The 18,933-nt window shown below is 46.2% G+C and overlaps 1 protein-coding gene across 2 annotated transcripts in view; it reads right to left on the bottom strand.

Moving 5' to 3' along the window:
- The window catches only part of Cnksr3 (CNKSR family member 3), a 122,978-nt gene that overhangs the window by 84,859 nt on the left and 19,186 nt on the right, over positions 1–18,933 (bottom strand). The window contains exon 1 of one of the 2 annotated variants that reach the window (XM_041680209.1): positions 5,219–5,794. The exons of the other annotated variant lie outside the window; for it this stretch is intronic. Coding sequence (XP_041536143.1) covers positions 5,219–5,270 — 52 coding nt within the window. The 5' untranslated portion in view covers positions 5,271–5,794. Of the gene's footprint in view, positions 1–5,218; positions 5,795–18,933 lie in introns of those variants that run through there. 2 annotated transcript variants of the gene reach the window in all.

Below are 18,933 nucleotides of genomic sequence, written 5' to 3' on the forward strand. Positions count from 1 at the left end.
ACTTGTCTCAAAACACATGATAGGCAGCACCTGGGGAATGGCATCTGAGGCTGACTTCCGATGACACACACACACGAACATGCACACATACACACAGAGGAAACGAGAAATGTGGATTGTTTGCCCCATATGAACAAGAGGTACGTATCCTCAGCCAACCTAGAATCTTCCTGATGGGCTACATGTGCCACTCTAATCCTCTGACCGGTTGACAACCGGTGCTCTCTATGGTCAGAATCCACCTTAGGAGACCTCACTGCTTGGAGAACAGTTCATGACCTGAAGCTATAGGATAAAGGGAAGGAAGCAATAAAAAACACAGCATAGCAATTTATGGAGCACTTATGTAAGATCACAGTCAGAGGCAAACCGGGATGCCAACTGATCTGACTGCGGTGCCCACGCTCCCAGCCACTCAGCTCCCCTGTCTGGCATGAGGCATCAGAGATGAAGAGATGCAGGAGAGCTTCAAAGCGCACACTGCTTGTAAATCCATGACCCTGAGCAAACCCTCCTTCCTGCCTCCGTCCCTTTAATATGGGCTAACAATGGTACCTACGTCTCTGCTTGGACTTTTCTGAGGACTCAAAGGACTATGTCTAAAGCAAGCTCTTGAAACAGCATTTACCACATAATAAATGCTTCATTTAATGTTTTTTCCAGTATAGTGATTAAGAAAACTTAATTGCTGAAGCCCAGGAAACAGAACAGAGCCAGAGAAGGAGTCGGCGGGGCAGGAAGGAGTTTCTGGACGTACGGTAAAATGGCTATGGCTCCTGAGACCTCCCGTTTCCAGGGACCATAGAGGCCAAAAGCAAAGGTACATCCTGAACTGGAATCAGTAATGCAAAAATTTGACCCCCAGATACTGTAGGGAGGAAAGACAGCGCTCAACAGTGAGGGAGCACACGGCAGCTGACCTACGCTGTGAAACCCACCAGCCCCTCCACGAGCACACAGGGAGGCCCTTTTTATGGGTGCTGATGCACTGTATGCTCGGGCACTCCAAGGAAAGAACAACGATGGACAGGCAGATGCTTCCACTGCCACCTGCTCAGCCTTGGGAGGGGAAAGTCCCTGCCACTGTCTGATAGAGGTGGAGACAGTGACTGATGGTCCGCTGGCCAGCAAGAGGCTTCTGGCAGGAAAGCTGAGCTATCCAGATGTGCTCACTCAGTATCACAGTGACTGAGAGCTGCCAGTTCTAACCGATCATGGCCACGAGAAGGACAGGGACACTGGACAAAGCAGTGTCTTCCTTCTTCAGGGCTCAACAGTGTGAAAGCAGAAACGCAACTGGGGGCAGAGACGTATTCCAGAACTAGTATTTAAAGAAAGCTGAAGGCCAAAAAACCCCGTCTATTTTAAGGTTTTGACCTGAGGTTACTCAAGAGAAATGAAAATGACAGTATTTGTACAGCAGAGCAGGCCTGTGGTCTCTAAGTAAGAAACTAGGTTTGGGTCCCTCTTGAAGTACATACCATGTATGATCTATATTCTATGTTCAATGCCACGTGGTAGACACTCGGGCTACCTATCAATACCTAGGCTGTCTTCCTTCCTACCTCCTCCCAACTGTGTTAAGGTCACAATGTGCCCAACTCGGTGCTGAAAGTGCGGTACAGTGGTAAAGTGCTCGCCTATCACATGTGAGGCTCTCAGCTCCATTCCCAGCACCGGACACCACACAAAACTACAGTGACGGGCTCTCTCCGGTCTAAAGTGGCCACGCAGCCACTCTGACAACTGATGTGGAGCCCATATGACTTGAGTGGGTTTCACAGGGAACTTTTTAAAGGGGAATCTTGGCTGTCACTGGGTATTGATACTAAGTTTCCCTTTTCCTGCCCACCATAGGAACAGAACCTGAGACAGACTAGTCACCTGCATGAGACCAGGATGACCGCAACTCTTGGGCTGCCCAACCTCAGACTCTCCTACGAAAGAAAACTGGAACTCACGGTTGCGAAGTGCACCGCATCAGTTCTTGCGTGGCTGCCTCGACACATTGTAAAAATCTGCAAAAAGCCTTTAACCATGTTGTTTGGTTGGAAAGGTGCCATGAACTAAGAATCCATCTCATGTATACACAACTTTCTGACACAGAGAAACCATGGAGACTAAAATACATAGATGCTGGATGGCTCTCGCCACTGACACACAATATTAATACATTGTATCATGAGAATGCGGTGGGCCTACTCCTAGGTGTGCTTTAGAGTCTCGGTGCTTTCTCTGCATTGCCCTGGGAGGACAATCCTGAGAAAAGGGAACGAGGCAGCATCTAGGCACTTGGGTCAAATACTATGCACCAATGGGCTGGGTGATACCAATCAAGGTATTTAGCTTCTCTGTGCCTCAGTTTCCTCAAGAGCAAAACGGAATAAAAGTTCCTGCCTCAAAGGCGGCTGTGCATATCAAAGTACGTTGATACTTGTACGACACCTATCTATCCCTGCGCCTGAGACTGTTAATATTTACCAGGCAGCTATTCGTATCATGGTGAAACTGCTAATGGTGTAGGCAAAAGTTAATAATAAAAGCCAGATGGGTGTGTTTATCCAGCACACTGCATTCTTTCTTAACGTGGATCTGTGATATTGACATAAGCCCAAGCGGTAGATGTGGCTGAGTGTAGATGGAGCTTTTCACAGCCCCTGTAACTCCCACACTCATAGTCACAACACCAAGAGTGGCAACATCTTCATGACAAGCTGCTTGTTACAGGGATGTATTTATAAAGTGGGAGCTGGGCAGAGAGACGAGCAAAGACAGCTAACAACAGCCCCTAAGAAAACAAATGGTTTATGTCAGTTGTTTGGGGAAAAGTCATACCTGTGAGACATTATGGAGAGAAAGCCTCTTCAATACGCCATGCACTCTGCAAGAAATGGCCTCTTGCCATGCAAGAGTTAGGCGAAGTATTTCCACCTTTTATCTTTGTTTAAGATTCTAACACAGAAAGTATCTAGGTCTTTCTATGAGGTCAAAAGGGCACAGAATTTGTAGGACATTTGCCAAGTGCCAGCGCAGGTCCGTAACCTGAGAAGTGAGCACCAAGGGTCCTAAACACAGCTGCTCATTCAGGGCAGCTCAAAACTTTCTCTAAACGGAAGTAGCCTCAACCAAGCCGTAAGGCCAAAGGCCAAAGTCCCCAAAATATGCTTTAAACTTGGTTCCTTTTAAATCAATAATGATAATAATAATCATATGCAAATTAACATTTTTCCCCATCCTAAGAAAGGATGAAGGGACAAAAAGAGGTCTATCATCTATCTATTTATCTAGCATCTATCTATATCTATCATCTATCTTCTATCTATCATCTACCTATATACCTATCATTTATCTACCTATCACCTATCTACCTGTCATCTATATATCTATATATCTATCATCTGTCTATATTGAGGGTGTGAAGATCTCACTTCATCACCCTCCTGTCTGCCTGATAACATTTTTCTGGTTGTAGACTATTAAGTAGGCTGGCAGCGGCACAGAAAGGCCAGAGTCATCCTCTGTCGCCCTTCATGAGACTAGAACAGTACCATACAACAGACACAACTGTGAGCCACAAGCATGAGCCATGTCACTGCAAAATCAGAGGCTGTAATTAAGAAAAAAGTAAACGGCTGGAGTCCATTTTAGAAGTAAATTTTATTCAAATCATCGTGTTGATATGTAATAAACATGAAAGTTGTTAATATTTCTTTTCCTTCTTCACACTAAGTCTTCAAACACGGGGGCTCTGCATACGTAGCACACAGCAATTGAGATCAGTCTTGGTATGGTGGAGCAGGCCATCTGCTCCATCTCAGCAAGCTAGCTGAGGCGCCTGGTACTGTCTTCAGCACAAGTTACACTTCGTGTTAAGGGAATGGGCTTAAAATAACTTTTAAGTCTACTGCTGCTAACGCTGTGGTTTACTGTTCACCCTGGCACAGTCGCCAAGGCCCGTGTATCCATTCTTCTCACAGTAGCTTTACTTGAGAGTCCTGGAAATTCTGGTCACTGGGAAAACAACTTCCTAAGAAAGTATACGGTACCCTTCCCCAGAGAAGACAGGAGTGACCACATGGACCGCATACACTTCCCTACTGGGACATCCCCTTCCCAGGGGCCTCTCTGAGACACTGGCTTGAGAAACGGGCAGGAGGAGTTTCCACTGTACCACAGCCATGGGCAGGGGAATTTGAAAGATGACCTAGACACATCAGCATCATCTACTCCTCATGTCCACCGGGATGAACAAAAGCAAATGCAGAACACTCAGCCGAGTGTGCACAACTCTACAGCTCTGTAACGACTACTGAAAAAGGGTGCCACTCATCTGGAAGACCAACTAGAAGGAGGCAAGAAAAGTAACTTTAAACGAATGTTTAAGTGAGGAGGTGGCACCCCTGAGAACACACTAGTTGATTTCAGTGAACTCTGTTCTACCGAAGAGGCCAAAGAGAGTCGAACCCCTCTGGCAACTGTCATGAGAAAAACGATAAAGTAACAGAGACCCTTCCACTCCTGCTGCTCCGCCCAGCGCCCACTGGATTTCCTCTTTCCGAGCACTGTACAGAACTGGACTGTAGTTGCAGACACTCTGCTCTCTTAGGGTTCAACTGGCCTCGAAATACTGCACCCCCGGGGGTCTTGGCGCCTCCAGAGCTGAGTCTCTGCCTCTGCTGGAGTCCTGGCGCTGGGATTCTCTCAGGCACGAAAGCCAGTTCACCCTCTCCAACCCAAACAGACAGGCTAGACTGGCCGCAGGAGTCTCCATCTACCTGCCCTACCGCCCGCCCGGTCACGCCCGCGGTCTGCTCCGGGCCCGCAGCCTTTACTAGATCCAGCGGCAATCACCCACACAAAGACGCCTTGTGTCTCTGCGCTTGGCGACAGGCAGCAAGTCGCGGGCACGGTACCCGAGCAGAGCAGAGAGAGTGCCCTGGCGCCAAATCCCCTGGCCCGCATGCCCAGCCCATCTTTCACGGAAAGGCCATCCCACTGTTCCCTGGCTTAAATATGAGTACCCCGTCCGCGGCACACAACGCGCACCCCCACCGAAATGAACCGCTCGGAGCAGGCGCACCAGATAGGGGCGCACAGGCCGCTCGGCAGAAGTTTGCTTTGTCGCCCTCAGGAGGGGCCAAGCACCCCAGTGCCTGACTCCTGGCCCGCCCCATCTCCCGGGCTGTAGAACGCGGGGGGTCCTCCACGACCCGCTCACCTCTAGTCCAGTCCACCACTTGTTTGGGGCTCCACTTGGTCACGGGCTCCATGGTAAGCGACTTCACTGCCCGCTGGGCTAGGAAGTCAGCGGCGGAGTGCTGCAGCCCGCGCCTGCGGTTGTCCCCTGCGCGCCCTGGGCGTCCGCTCCGCTCAAGCCTGCATGGCCACGGTTAGCGGGCCATCCCGCTGCGGCTCAGCCAGGAGAGCGCAGTCCTGGGCCCCGGCGCACGGGACAGATGTGCCCGGTGTCGGCTGCTCGTCCAGCTGCAGTTCCCACACGCAGCTCAGTGATACAGTTGCTCCTCGGCGACCTCGGCAGCAGCGGGAGCACCGCTGCGACCTCAGACACCAGGCCGGGGCTGTCCAGGCATGGGACTCTCCTGGTCAGGAACTTCGAGGTAGGCTGGCACTCCGCGGTTCCTGCGAGCGGCGTCCGTCCCCGCCGAGGTCCCCACTCCGCGTGCGCCGGCGCCCCGAGCCTTCCCGCCAGCCGATCCCACCTCCTGAGCCACCGTCGCAGGACGCCCGGGCGAGGAAGAACGCAGAGCGTGCGCGCTCGAGTTGCAAAGTTTCAGCTCTAAGCCGAGCTCGGGGAATAAAAGAAGAGGCGGGGCTGAGCGGGAGCAACACGTGGGAGGGGGCGGGGTCGCGATGACGCAGTCTCTGGTTACTTTCTCTCCCGCAAGCTCAGATCGGCTCTCCAGGGCTCTACTTTTCCTTTTCAGAAGGCGTGCTGTCGCCGCTGCCCGAGTCCCTGGCAAGCCGGTTAGCTCTGAAGAGATACCAGCCTAGTGGGAGCCGAAGAGTCGGAATCCTTGTGAACAGTTCTTGTTGTTTGTTTAAGTAAGACGTGTATGTTCTTGTTTTAAAAGCTTCGAATGAAGATCTTGCCCACCTCATTTTACGTTTCCTACACTAAGTCATAATTGTGTGCTTTGAGCAAAAGGGTGGCGATGTACCGCTGCTCTCCGGATTGCTGCAGTGTATCGACCTCTCAGGGTAATAACAGCAGAACGGCAGTTCTTCGAGCTGTGTTTTACCATAATGTAATATTCATATTTTCAAAATGACCTAACGCTCGATTTGGATTAGTCATTAACCCTGGGGCGAAATTTGGCAGAAAGCCAAAAAAAAAAAAAAAAGAAAGAAAGAAAAGGAGGAGGAGGAAGAGGAGGAGGAAGAGGAGGAGAAGAAGAAAAATGCCCAGTTTCCGCCTCCGACAAGGGGAGGAGAGCCCTTTCCACACTAAAAGCCTCAATTTGGAAGCAGAGCCTGGCTCTGGGGAAAACCCTATAACCGGTGTTTACCTCCCTCTGGCCCTCCCGGCTCTACCTCCCACACACAGGCATAGACACTCTTTTGGCCCCTAGTGAGTCTTCTTTCAATTATAGTTATTGATTTCCATCTTCCCCATGGCGACTATTAACCCAATCCAGGGCAGAGGCTGTTTGGTGTTGGGTGGACTGAGCTGGATCTGTTCTCCCACTTCCTACTACCTTGCTCCCGGCCTAAGGGAGTGGTTCGAGTTAATTCATTCAGTAAACACCCGCAGATGCACCCTCTGTCCCAACCACGGCCTTCATTCAATATTTATCGTGTTAGGGTAGGTGCTGTTTAGTACCTGGGACAATCACGGCTAATACCCAGCACTCAGAGCTCGTTAGCGCTCTCTCTCTCTCTCTCTCTCTCTGTGTGTGTGTGTGTGTGTATGTGTGTGGTATATTGTGGTGGGCATATAGTGTGTAAACTACCTTAGCCTCCTGTGTGATTCATCGATACAGTAGAGAGGTCCAGCTATCAAAAAATAGCTATCTTTTTAAAACCAAAACTAATTAGCCAACCCAGAGACTTGGCAAAGCCATGAGAAGATTCCTGGTAGCATAGTTGCCCTCTTTTTAGAAATGATCTTTGACCTGTCTCTTTCCTTAACCATCTTTATGGCCTCAAGAGAGAACCATCTTGACCTTTGCTCAAAGGGAACTGTTAAGACAGTTTCGACTATCACCGTGTGACCAGGATGACCAAGCAACAGTGCTGCCTGCGGAAACCGGGGCAGCAATAACTAGGTTGAGATAATATGAATCAGGGTGTAGAAACAGAATCACACAGAGAATCGAGTGCTGGTGATTTTGCTGTAGAATTTTACTTGAGGTTTTGACCATGTTCCCTAGTTCCTTTGCAATTCGCTGGAGCGCTAGAAGCTGAAATTCCAGAGCCCAGATCGCAGAGTTTTGTCCCATTGTCAGCACGCTCCATACTCAGCACACACAGAAAATATGCCAAGAAAGGCATGTTAAAATCTCCAACCTGGAAGGCCAATTAACTATCTAAATGAATTAGCGATCCATTTACCCTTCCAGTCCGGCAGGCTAATTACTATGTAAATAAGGCTTCTACCTTAATTACAGCTGTTAGCATGCGAAAGTTTTAGGGTGTGCTGACTGCCCCTCCCATGTGCAAACTTCAAGAAGAAAGTTTGCAAAGAGGTGGGATTTGAGATAAACAGTTCCGGAAATTGATGTGTATACAAAAAGAAAAATCCAATCGTTTACACATTTGCCAGTTTTCTTTCTGCTTGCTCCTGTGCCCTTGTTACTTTGTACCCACCCTCTTCAACAGGAGCACCCTCCTTCCTTCCCACCTTGATACTCACCAGGGCTCCTCCCACGTGACTAGAGAAATGAGCAAACCTATTGATTGATTTGATGTTTTACTGTGCTGGTACTAGGACCCATCCTCCTGTATTTCTCTCTCTCTCTCTCTCTCTCTCTCTCTCTCTCTCTCTCTCTCTCTCTCTTTTTTTTTTTTAACGAGCCTCCTTGCATGTTTAGGTCAATTATTTAACCAACAAAATATGGTGTGAATATTGTAACGTACTGAACTGAGTGCAGAGTTGAAAAACCACAGCTAGCCGCTCTTGGACATCTTGGGACTTTCCCAGGAAGGGTTTGGTTTTTTTTTTTCTGTTGCCTTAATCAGAAGCCAAGGTCCAGGAGGAGCAGTGGGACCTGGACAAGGGAGTTTGGGAATCAATTTCACATTAGCAATCTGGGTCTCTTCCAAACGCATTTTAAGCTTTACTTGAAAAGCAGACACGGAGCACTCTGGAGACATAACTGTTACTATAACTACTGGGCAAAGGCAGGAGTAAAAACCCTGAACCCATCCCCAGTTCAGAACTCTTCCCATAACGAAAGAAAGAATGTGTGTTCAGATGCCAACTGCTCCCAGCCTTTTTCCTCTGGGCTGAGGTCCCCACCCCACTTAGTGGTGATTCTAATCACGATGTTCTTTGCCTACTATTCTCAGAACATTTAAAATCATTTAAATTTTTTTCCCACATATACTTTGTCTCGTGTTGTTTATCTCTTAGCTTGAAAGACCGCAACTAATTCTGCAAATTTCCACCCGCGAAATATCCTGGGGGGTGGGGGGGAGCAATGGTCTTATCTATGACATCACCTGGCCTCGGAGCCATCAGTTAACTCAATTACCCCTGCTGCTGAGTTCCAATGGGTCTGCACCACAGCAATGAGATTGTCTCTCTAAATACACAAGCATCCCACCAGGTAGTGAAGTTCGCAAACATCTTTTCACTGAAATAAACGCAGCCTCGCTGGCTTGAAGTCTTTTAATCATTCCAGAACCTTAATGATGTCACCCTGCAGACAGCAGGAGAGCTGATGTTGGGCTTCCTCTTAGAGACTGTCTTTATCTCACAGACCAATGTCGAGGGCTTAAAGATTGAAAAACCTCATGTCGTTTACTGGTTCTTATTAATTTTTAATTTTTACTTTTTTTTTTTTTTTTTGGTCATACTGGGGCTTAAACCTAAGGCCTCATTCACGCTAGCAAACACTTCACCATTGATCTGTATCTCCAACCTTTTGACTTTTTTTTAAGGTTGGTTCTGATCAAGTTACCCAGGCTGACTTTGATCTTGGTTTGTAGTTCACTTAAGTCGTGAACTTGCAGTCCTTGGCCTCGGGCTCCCAACGAGCAGGTGGCCCCAGTGTAGACCACCAGGCTTCCTTTCACTGATTTATTTCTTTAGAAAGGAACCCAGGGCCTTGCACATATGTGTCAGGCAAGTGTTCAACCCCTGCCTCCACTATTTTAAATCACGTCCAGAAGAGCTGGTTTTAACAAAGAAACAGACCACGGTAACTCAATTCCGAAGGCTGTGGCCTTTTAAAACAGTCCCTTGTGCTGTGACCCCCAACCATAAAATTATTTTCTTGCTGCTTCATAGCTGTAATTTTGCTACTGTTAAGAGTTGTAATGTAAATATCTGATATGCAGGATACCTGATATGTAACCCCCAAAGGACTCGTGACATACGGGGTTGAGAACCACTGACGTAGAGGCATAGTTTGGAAGACTTGCTATATGAAGCAATGCCCTCGGTTGCTAAGGCAGCTAACAGGGAGCACGTTGCATTCACGAGGGACAGTCAGTCTCATAGTCCTCATCCCTTGGCTACATGGTGCTCTCTGTAGCAGGTATTAGATTGCAGAGTGTCTGAAAAGAACAGAATGTCCTTCCCACCCATTGCTACTCCAGCTCCCTAGAACTTCTAGGACTCAGACTCTCTGGACAAGGAAATACAACGCCAGCAGTTTCAGATCAACAATCCTTGTTTCCAGCACAAGTTCTGTGTCAACAGTGGCAGGCAGAGCCATAGGCTGAGAGAGCATGGAGACCATCCTAAGTCTTTTTGAAACATCAAATTACTCCAAGCAAATCCTGAGCATTAGAAATAAAACACTGATTTGAATATAATGCTCTAGTATGGACAAGACAGGCAAAAATAATAGTTTCCACACAGCTCCCTATTTTTCTTATTTGAAATGGTTTAACAGAAATATTTCATAAGACTATTTCAAGTTGCCAGGTGGTGGTGGCACATGCCTTTAATCCACTTGGGAAACAGAGACAGGCTGATCTCTGTGAGTTTCGGACCAGCTTGGTCTACAGAGTGAGTTTCAGGACAACCAGGGCTATATAAAGAGACCTTGTCTTGGAAAAAAATCAAATTAAATAGAATTATGTGTATTCAAATACTCAGACCTATAAGGAAGCTGCTTTTATGAACACTGAGTTCAGTCTAAGAGTTATTCATTCTTCCCTTACTAGCTAACAAGGCATTTAAAGGAGGACAATTCTGCCGATCTCAACCTACCGGGGGTTTTTTAATGCTACAGTTCAATCACTGTAACCAACATATGTAAATTCTGCTAAAAGCATAGTCAGTCATTTGCGCTTCTTCTTTGGTTTGTTATTGTTATTCTTTTGGTTTTGGGTTTTTTTGTTTTTTTTTTCTGAGACAGGGTTTCTCTGTGTAACAGCCCTGGCTGTCCTGGGATTGGCCTCAGACTCACAGAGATCCACCTAACTTTGCCTCCTGAGTGCTGGGATTAAAGGTGTGTGCCATCACTTCCCTGCATGTTTCTCCTTCTTATCCTTAGACTTATGAGCCAGAACAGAACAACGTTCCTTAACTTTCCAAATTAACCCCGTACATCTGAAAACATGATAAGCATTTAGGGTGAGGGAGAGGTGGAAATAAAAAGCACAGATCAGCAACATGGAAAAGTATCAGTGTACTTCATGGGGAAAGGATAAAGATTAGCACCAATCAGTGCTTTCCTGCAGGAGGCGGGTGGATCTACAGGCATCTGCGAATGTCTCCAAGCTCTCACTGGATGGGAGGTCTTGCATTTGCAACTGCAAAGTCAGCAAAGAGATGGCTGTATTCCACAGCCAGCTCACTAACAATGGAAACAGAAATCGCTGATTGTCACAGCTGTAGTATTTCATTCTAGAAAATGGACCCAGGGCCCACTCTTTTTTCTATGTAGGTTCCACGAAAGTTCTACTTCTAGTAACTGAGATGTGAGGGTATAGGCATTCCCAGTCCATTTTCTTCCCCTCTTCCAGGACCTCATCAGTAAGAAGTCACTGAGGCTAGGCAGGCGAAGGGAGAGTTCAGATCTGGGGGGAACCTTATTTTACAAGTCCTTGCTTTACAAGCAGAAAGTCCTTTAGAGATGAAAGCAGAGGCACCTGGGCTCCATGAACTCTTCCTGTCTACGGTGGAGCGAAGCAAAGACTGGACCTGAACAGCCAGCCAGGGCTGTGCTTCTGCCAGCTCCAAACTATGTCCCCTGTAAAGGTCCCAAACCTGCCAGCCAAAGCAGAGTAAGAACAAGAGAGTCACAGCAGTGCTGGCCTCACCAACGGGGACCCAGGCAAGTCAACTATAAAGTCTGCTTGGTCTGAGGGCCTCCTCCCTCTTCCTGTACATGTCCTCTGGTTAGATGGCTTCATCTGTAAGGTACAGGCGGAAAAGTTCCCTTTCTCATGAAAATTCATTTTGGAAAGGAACTGTTTGAAGTTCCAACTGACGTTCATATCCACTCTCTCAGCCAATCAATCTATAGCCAGCCGTCTGACCCTGAGAAAGCCAGGCTTTGGCTCCTAAAGAATATTCTTTTGCAGCCAAGTGTGATAGCACACACTCTTAATCCCAGTACTCAGGAAGCAGAAGTAGGCAGATCTCTATGAATTCAAGGTCAGCCTGGTCTAGAAATTGAGTTCCAGGACAGCCAGAGTTACACAGAGAAACCCTGTCTTGAAAAATGAAAAAAAGGAAGGAAGGGAGGGGGAGGGAGGAAAGGAAGGAGGAAGGGAGGGAAAGAGGGGGAAGGAGGGAGAGAAAGGGGAAAAAAGGAGGCAGAGGCAGACCTTGGGACTTCAAGGCCTGCCTAAGACGGTCAAAGATTTGTAGAGACACCCTATCTAAATAATAATAATACTAATCCTTTCACCTTAAACTTCTTGGTTCTAGTGGTGAGAAATCAGTTGTTGAGGGCAACTGAGGGGGGCAGATTTTCAAATAGAAGCCTGCAGCCATTTCTTCCTGTTGCTGAACATCTACATGGCTTAATGGGGTCATATAAACTCACCGGCTAAGTCAGTGTGGGACGCACTGGCTTTAAAAATGAAATGCCGCAGTGATAAGGAAAGACGCATGTGTGCGTACACGTCCCTGTGGGTGCACACACACGCATGTAGGTGTGTGTGTCCATGTTCTTGTGTGTTCATGTGAACACGTGGACTTGCGTATAGAGGTCAGAGGAGAACATCAGGTGTCATTCTTCTTGTGTGTGTTTGTTTGCTTGTTTATTATAAGAGATTCGTATACTATTCAGAGAGAATCTAGGAGACAGGATGTACCCACATGCAGCTCAAGTTTATCTGTCTCTAATACACTTCTCTCATTTCCTTTCTTGTGGAGGCTTAAATGTAATTGGCCCCTATGATCTCATGGGAAGTGGCACTATTGGAGATGTGGCTTTGTTGAAGGAAGTGTGTCGCTGTAGGGGTTGGGCTTTAAGGTTTCCTATGCTCAGGATACTGGCCAGTGTCTCAGACGACTTCCTGTTGCCTGCAAAATATAGGACTCTTGGCTGCTTCTCCAGCACCATGTCTGCTCTGCTTGCATGCCTCCATGCTCCCCACCATGATAGTGGTGGACTGAACCTCTGAAACTGTAAATGAGACACCCCAGTTGAATGTTTTCATTTATAGGACTTGTCATGATCATGGTGTCTGTTCACACAATGGAAACCCTAGCTGGGACATTTCTGTACCACTGAGTTCTACAGTTATTTTTCCCAAAATGGGAATAATTCAAAGAATGGTGTTGTCTTTGGATACTAATTAATACACTAAGAAACTTACACGCATTCCCTTTTGGAAAAAGAGTTCCTTGTGTTGTTGGTCAATGTCAATTATCTTTAAACGTCCAGGGGTGAGGTCCTGGTCAATCCCTAGCCAAGCTGCCCTGCTTTCACAGAGTTCCTAATACCTTACATGGAAGACTGTCCAATGGGGAATTCAGTCATGGAGACAATTGAACTTGATGAACTCCAAATTTACGATTTCATTTATTAAAAGGGAAGCCCTGTAACTGTCAACACATGGAGCCATGGAGTCAAGGTCGCTCGACATTTCCATTAAAGCGTGCAAGCATCTCAGCCAAGCATCTTGACAATACTCCCTTACCCTCATCTCTCCATCTTGCTTTATCCTCTGAGGAGCCAAGCATGCACTCGTGCTTGCTTTCCAAACTAAAATGCAATTGATCACAATTTTAGAGTTTTAGCACATTTTACAGCATTTATGGGCCAACGATCCTACGCAGGGTGTGTGTGGTGTGTGTGTGTGTGTGTGTGTGTGTGTGTGTGTGTGTAGCTATTTCCTCTTAATTGAAACATTCCCTCCTGAAAGACGAAGAAGGATGGAGTGGACTCAGACTCAGGAAGCTGGGAAAGCCTGCAGGGCTCGGGCGGCTCATTAAACTTGGGAAGGAGCTGAGAAAGTGAAACTATTCCCAAGCCCCCTCCCCAACATTAAGGAGGCCGTAAACGGTTACTGATGGAGAGGAGACTGTGCAGTTGAACTGCTTTCCATGGGCGAGGAGCTGTCATCCATGCTGGGGTGGACCTTTCAATGACACAGCTTCTTTTGAGTCACCACGCTCCTATAAGTGACCTCAGTAGCCTCACTGGCCCACCAAAATTCACTAGGGTGGCAATGTTTCTTTGTTCTGTCACTGGTGTCCTATTGAGGGTGGATAATTCATTCATGTCTCTCTAGAAAAAGTTGCGCAATGAAGTCCCACATAGGAGCTACACTTCTGAGGACTTCCGAAGATACACTACCCAAATCCACTGGTTTGGAAACCAAAGGAGATTTTTTTTAATGAACAAATATTGTATATATTTATCCTAGTCAACATGCTCTGTTCATCTGTCTGAATGGTACAATGGCTGAACTAAAATGTGCAAGGATTTTATTTTAACCGTAGATCATATAGTTCCAGAAAATTAATCTTGTTCAATATAAATGTGAATTAATAATGTGTAACCTTATATTTCCCAGCTCTCTCAGAAATGAAAAAAAAATCTCATGGAGTATACTAGCAACCAGAGTTTAAGAGAGAGAGAGAGAGAGAGAGAGAAGCTCAGGCTCATGCTTTGTTACTTTGTTATACAGCCCAAGACCACCTACCTGCCTAGGGATGTTGCCACACATGGTAGGCTAGGCCCTATTGTATCATTTAGCAATCAAAACATCACACACACACACACACACACACACAGAGAGAGAGAGAGAGAGAGAGAGAGAGAGAGAGAGAGAGAGACGCCAACATCGATCTGACCCAGGCGATTCCTCAGTGCAGGCTCTACTCTCAGCTGTCTGTCTCTACACCATGTCAAGCTGACAATTAAAGATGACTAGAAGACAGAGCTCCCTCTGAGAGCTCCAAAATCCTTTTAATTTATTTTTAAATATTTCAGGATAATTAATGGTAATTAAAGTAATTCTAAAATATATAGATATGTGCATAGCTAGGTGTGCTGGCACACGTCTCTAATCCTAGCATTCAGTAGGCTAAGACAGGAGAATCTAAAAATTCTAAACTAGCTAGGCTATCTAGCAAGATCCTCTCTCTCTCTCTCTCTCTCTCTCTCTCTCTCTCACACACACACACACACACACACACACACACACACAAGCATACAGGCAAACCTCCACAACAACTGTCTGGTATGGGAAGACGAACTAAAAAGGTTTCTCAGTATAATTAATTGTGCTGATTCCTAATCAGAAGCGCTGTAACATGAGCATAGCACGGTAGGTCTTAGAGTGGCCAGAATAAGCCATGCAGCTACACTTCAGCACTGGTGGGGCTGCAGAGATGGGACAGTAAGTCTCCTTTGTCTCAGAGCCTTTCTTATTTACATCTACGGACCCATTTAACCATTTTCCCCCATGCCCAGCTCAATACCTTCCCTGCTAAATTGGTTCTTTCTTCAGTACTATAATTTCCTCTGTGTTGGCCTGTGGCAGTTACTGTGTCTTCTACTTTCTTTGCATTCACGGGACACTAAACACTGCCCTGTAAGTGCTTACAGTGTATTTTTGTCATTCAAGTCTAAAGAAGCTTTGAAAAGCCCATGCTTATCTCATTACCCACCCAACAAAGGGTTGAATGTCTACCACCAGCCTCTATTGTACAAGAGGTGTCAATGAAACACAATTGATATCATCTAGACATCATATACATAGATTATATTTTTCCCTAAAATAAAATGTAACCTCCTCAAAAAACAACAATGTGACTTTAGTAGGCTGGGTCACTACTCTAGTCTTATGGTAAGCAACTGAAGAGATTGTGTGTGAATACAGATTTGGGGCTGGATTGTGTCAGAGAAAAGCCAACTATACAAGTTCTAGTCAATCCTTCAGAAGGAGAAAAGGTAATACCAGGTCTTGTGTGGGCTGGTTGAGCTAAAGCCGGATTGACTGACATAGCTCTAAGAAGATACTACTAGGAAGTAGTAAACAAATGAGAGAGAGAGAGAGAGAGAGAGAGAGAGAGAGAGAGAGAGAGGAAGAAGGAGGAGGAGGAGGAGGAGGAGGAGGAGGAGGAGGAGGAGGAGGAGATGAGGGTGCGCTAATGAATCAGAGGCATGAGAACTGAGAACCAATCATGAGGGGGTCCGATCTTAAAAATGACAATGCCTTATGAACTCTTGCTGCCTATGGTGATAAAGATTGAGCTAATGGCCTTATGTTTGGAAGAGGTCGCAGCAAGAAGGAGGCCACAGGTATGTATGTGGTATGATGGGATTTGTCAAGAAATAGCCGCATTTGTCCTTGGGTCAATAATTCCAAAAACTAAATTACAGGGGGGAAAAAAACATGCGCCAGGTTCAGAAAATCCTCAAAAAATTCATAATACTGGTGAGAATAAAGTCATTTGAGAAAGAAAACAACTTGTTAAAATATAGTCTTATAAATTATCTTTGCCACTTGCCCTCTCCTAGCCCAAGAAAACTACAATTCTCTACTCTTTTAGAGTGAACATTCTTGATAGGCATTGCTCATGGGTTTATACAATGGCTAGATAAGAGATAGATAGATAGATAGATAGATAGATAGATAGATAGATAGATAGATGATAAATACAGAGATATAGATAGATGTAGATAATAGATGTTTATGAAGGAATTATCTATACATGTCTATATAATATTAATTTTTCAGATTAAACAAGTACCTTTCATTAAGCCTTTAAAATGTTGGGTGGTGGTGGCACATGCCTTTAATCCCAGAGGTGGATCTCTGAGTTAGGGGCCAGCCATTGCTCTACAGGGCAAGTTCCAGGACAGCCAGGGCTGCACAGAGAAACCCTGTCTTGAAACAAAACAAGACCTTAAAACGAGGGAGGAAAGTCTGACTTCAGCCCACGTGGTTTCCTTTCCTCAGAACTCGCCCTCCAAGGGAGAGGGAACAGAGGTGCTTACCAAGCTCTGCTCAGTCGATGAGTGAACTTTCCAGGGGAGAATTCACTCCCTGGCCTGCAGCAGGCTACATTAGCCAAAGAAAGCTGTCAGACAGACAGAGGTTGCTCCTGGCAGTAGGTCACGGAGCTGGCTTCCTATGAGACAGTGAGGCTGAGGAGAAAGAATGGGCGGTGTTTACCACTGTTGCTAATTACATATGCTGTGTTATAGAGTGCACAGCTACCTGACTGACACACCGGCGTGGGGCCCCCATGGCCCTTCTCTGGTTCTGACCCTCCTATGGGGGGAAAACACCTATGGACCTCACAGGAAAGGCTCACTTGGGAGCCTTTCTAGACTCTGTGCCAAGTAGCTGGAACCTCAGAACACCTCAATTAAAGATGTGTCAAAGTCCTCACCCCTGAGGGTCAGCGCCTCAGCAGGTGACCTTATTTGGAAAATAGCATAAACACAAGCAAGTAAAAATGAGATCAGGGTGAGCCCTAATCCAAAATGAACAGTGTTCTAATTCATTAAAAAGTAAGTCTGGGCACAGAAACAGGCAGCAAGAGGAGGAGAAGAGAAGGAAGAGCCAGCGAGAAAATGGTCATCTCCAAGTCAAGAAGAGCATCCTTAGGACCCCAGGAAGGAGCTGAGCTTACAGACATCCTGATTTGAATGCTCAGCCTTCAGAACCAACACACAGTGAGTCTATTGTTCAATCTGATAAATATGAGATACTTTGTCTTGACAGATTTAGCCAAAGAATCCACTGTTCAATAGCCCCAAGTTTGCATCCAGTGCCAGAGGCGGGGGAGAGGGGACTCAATTCTGTCCAGGTTTCTCCTCCCATAGGCAAGGAGAACTCCCAGTTCCAGGGTGTGGCTGTGTGGCAGAGAATAGTTGAATCCGTTGTCCACTGCTTCCATCAAAACCCTGCAAGCATGGATAGCACCAGAGAAGAAGATAACAGGGAGAAAAGTCCTGAGCTTAGGGCTGCTACCACTCCAGATACACACTGCACAGCCAAGGAAGCCTGTACAAACAAATTTATTTATATGTTTGTTTATCTATTATTTAATTATTGTGCACATATATATGAATGTGTGTAAGCATGTATGTGTCTCAACTATATACAGAGTCCAAGAACCATTTGAAAGAATTAGCTCAGTCCTCTCCTTCTCGTGTTTGGGTCCCTGGAACCAAATTTGGGTCATTGACCTGGCATCTGGCATCTTTTCCCTATGAGGCCCCTTGCCAGCCTTTGTCTTACGCCTCACCTGTGTCCCACACTCTGGATGTTGTTGCTTAGTGGCAGCAAAGTTTTAAATACTCCTCTTTCCTCCACATTTCCTCAAATGAACAATTTTAACCAGAAACTTGGTTAAATGAGATCAGGCTTATTCTCTTTTCAATGTTGATTATAGTCAAAAAGAACATTACACAAAGACCGAGGACAAACAAGGGATGAAAAAATGGCTCTGTTGGTAAAGTGCTTACTGTAAAAGCATGAGGACCTGAGTTCAAATCCCCAGCACCACCTAAAAAGCCAGGCGTGATAATGCAAGTGTATAAGCCCAGCACCGTTAAGACAGGAGGATCCCAGAGGCCTGCTGACTGGTAGGTCAAGTCACATTGGTGGGCTCCTGGCTCAGAAACAGAACTTGTCCCAAAATTTAAGGTAGAGAGAGTGGGGAAAACACCAGATGTCAATCTCTGACCTCCGTGTACATATACATACATAGACACAAACACATACACACACATACACCACATGCAGATACACACATAACAATAAAAGTTATTTCCAGACAGCCAGAGACTAATGGGATCTGTTAAGGTTGAGCTTGTAGTCTCCAAAAACCATATGTGACTCTCCTCGATCCCAGTACCTGTGAATGGACTTTATTTGGGAATAGGGTTTTGCCGAGACAGCCAATGATATGGTTGTCTAGACAAGTTACCGAGCCAATCCCTGCCGTCCCTTTATCTCTGCTCGCCAGCATCTGAACCCCAGGTTCATGGGTTCTGGAGATTCAAACTCAAATCCTTGCACAACAAGCCCTTGACCAAGCGATCCATCTCCCCAGCCCCAAGGCTGCTTTTCTTTAATCATTATACTGCTTCTGCCCAAGTGCCAAACTCCCTTAAGGAAATGTAAGTGACTAGATTTAAAAGAAGGAAATGCCTGACAGCATAGTCACGAAAAGGCAATCTGTAAATGTGTCTGTCAGTAATCAACCTTCTAGCACTGCTGAGTGTGACCATGCTCGTTAAGTCATGACCTCTTTAGATTATGTCAAGCCTTTGGCATGATCATTTTCTATGATACTAAGTACAGTTTGGAGACTCC

The sequence above is a fragment of the Microtus oregoni genome, unplaced genomic scaffold (assembly GCF_018167655.1).
Source record: "Microtus oregoni isolate MIOR12 unplaced genomic scaffold, Mior012 000033F_ref0000390, whole genome shotgun sequence".
In the NCBI taxonomy this organism is placed as follows: Eukaryota; Metazoa; Chordata; class Mammalia; order Rodentia; family Cricetidae; genus Microtus; species Microtus oregoni.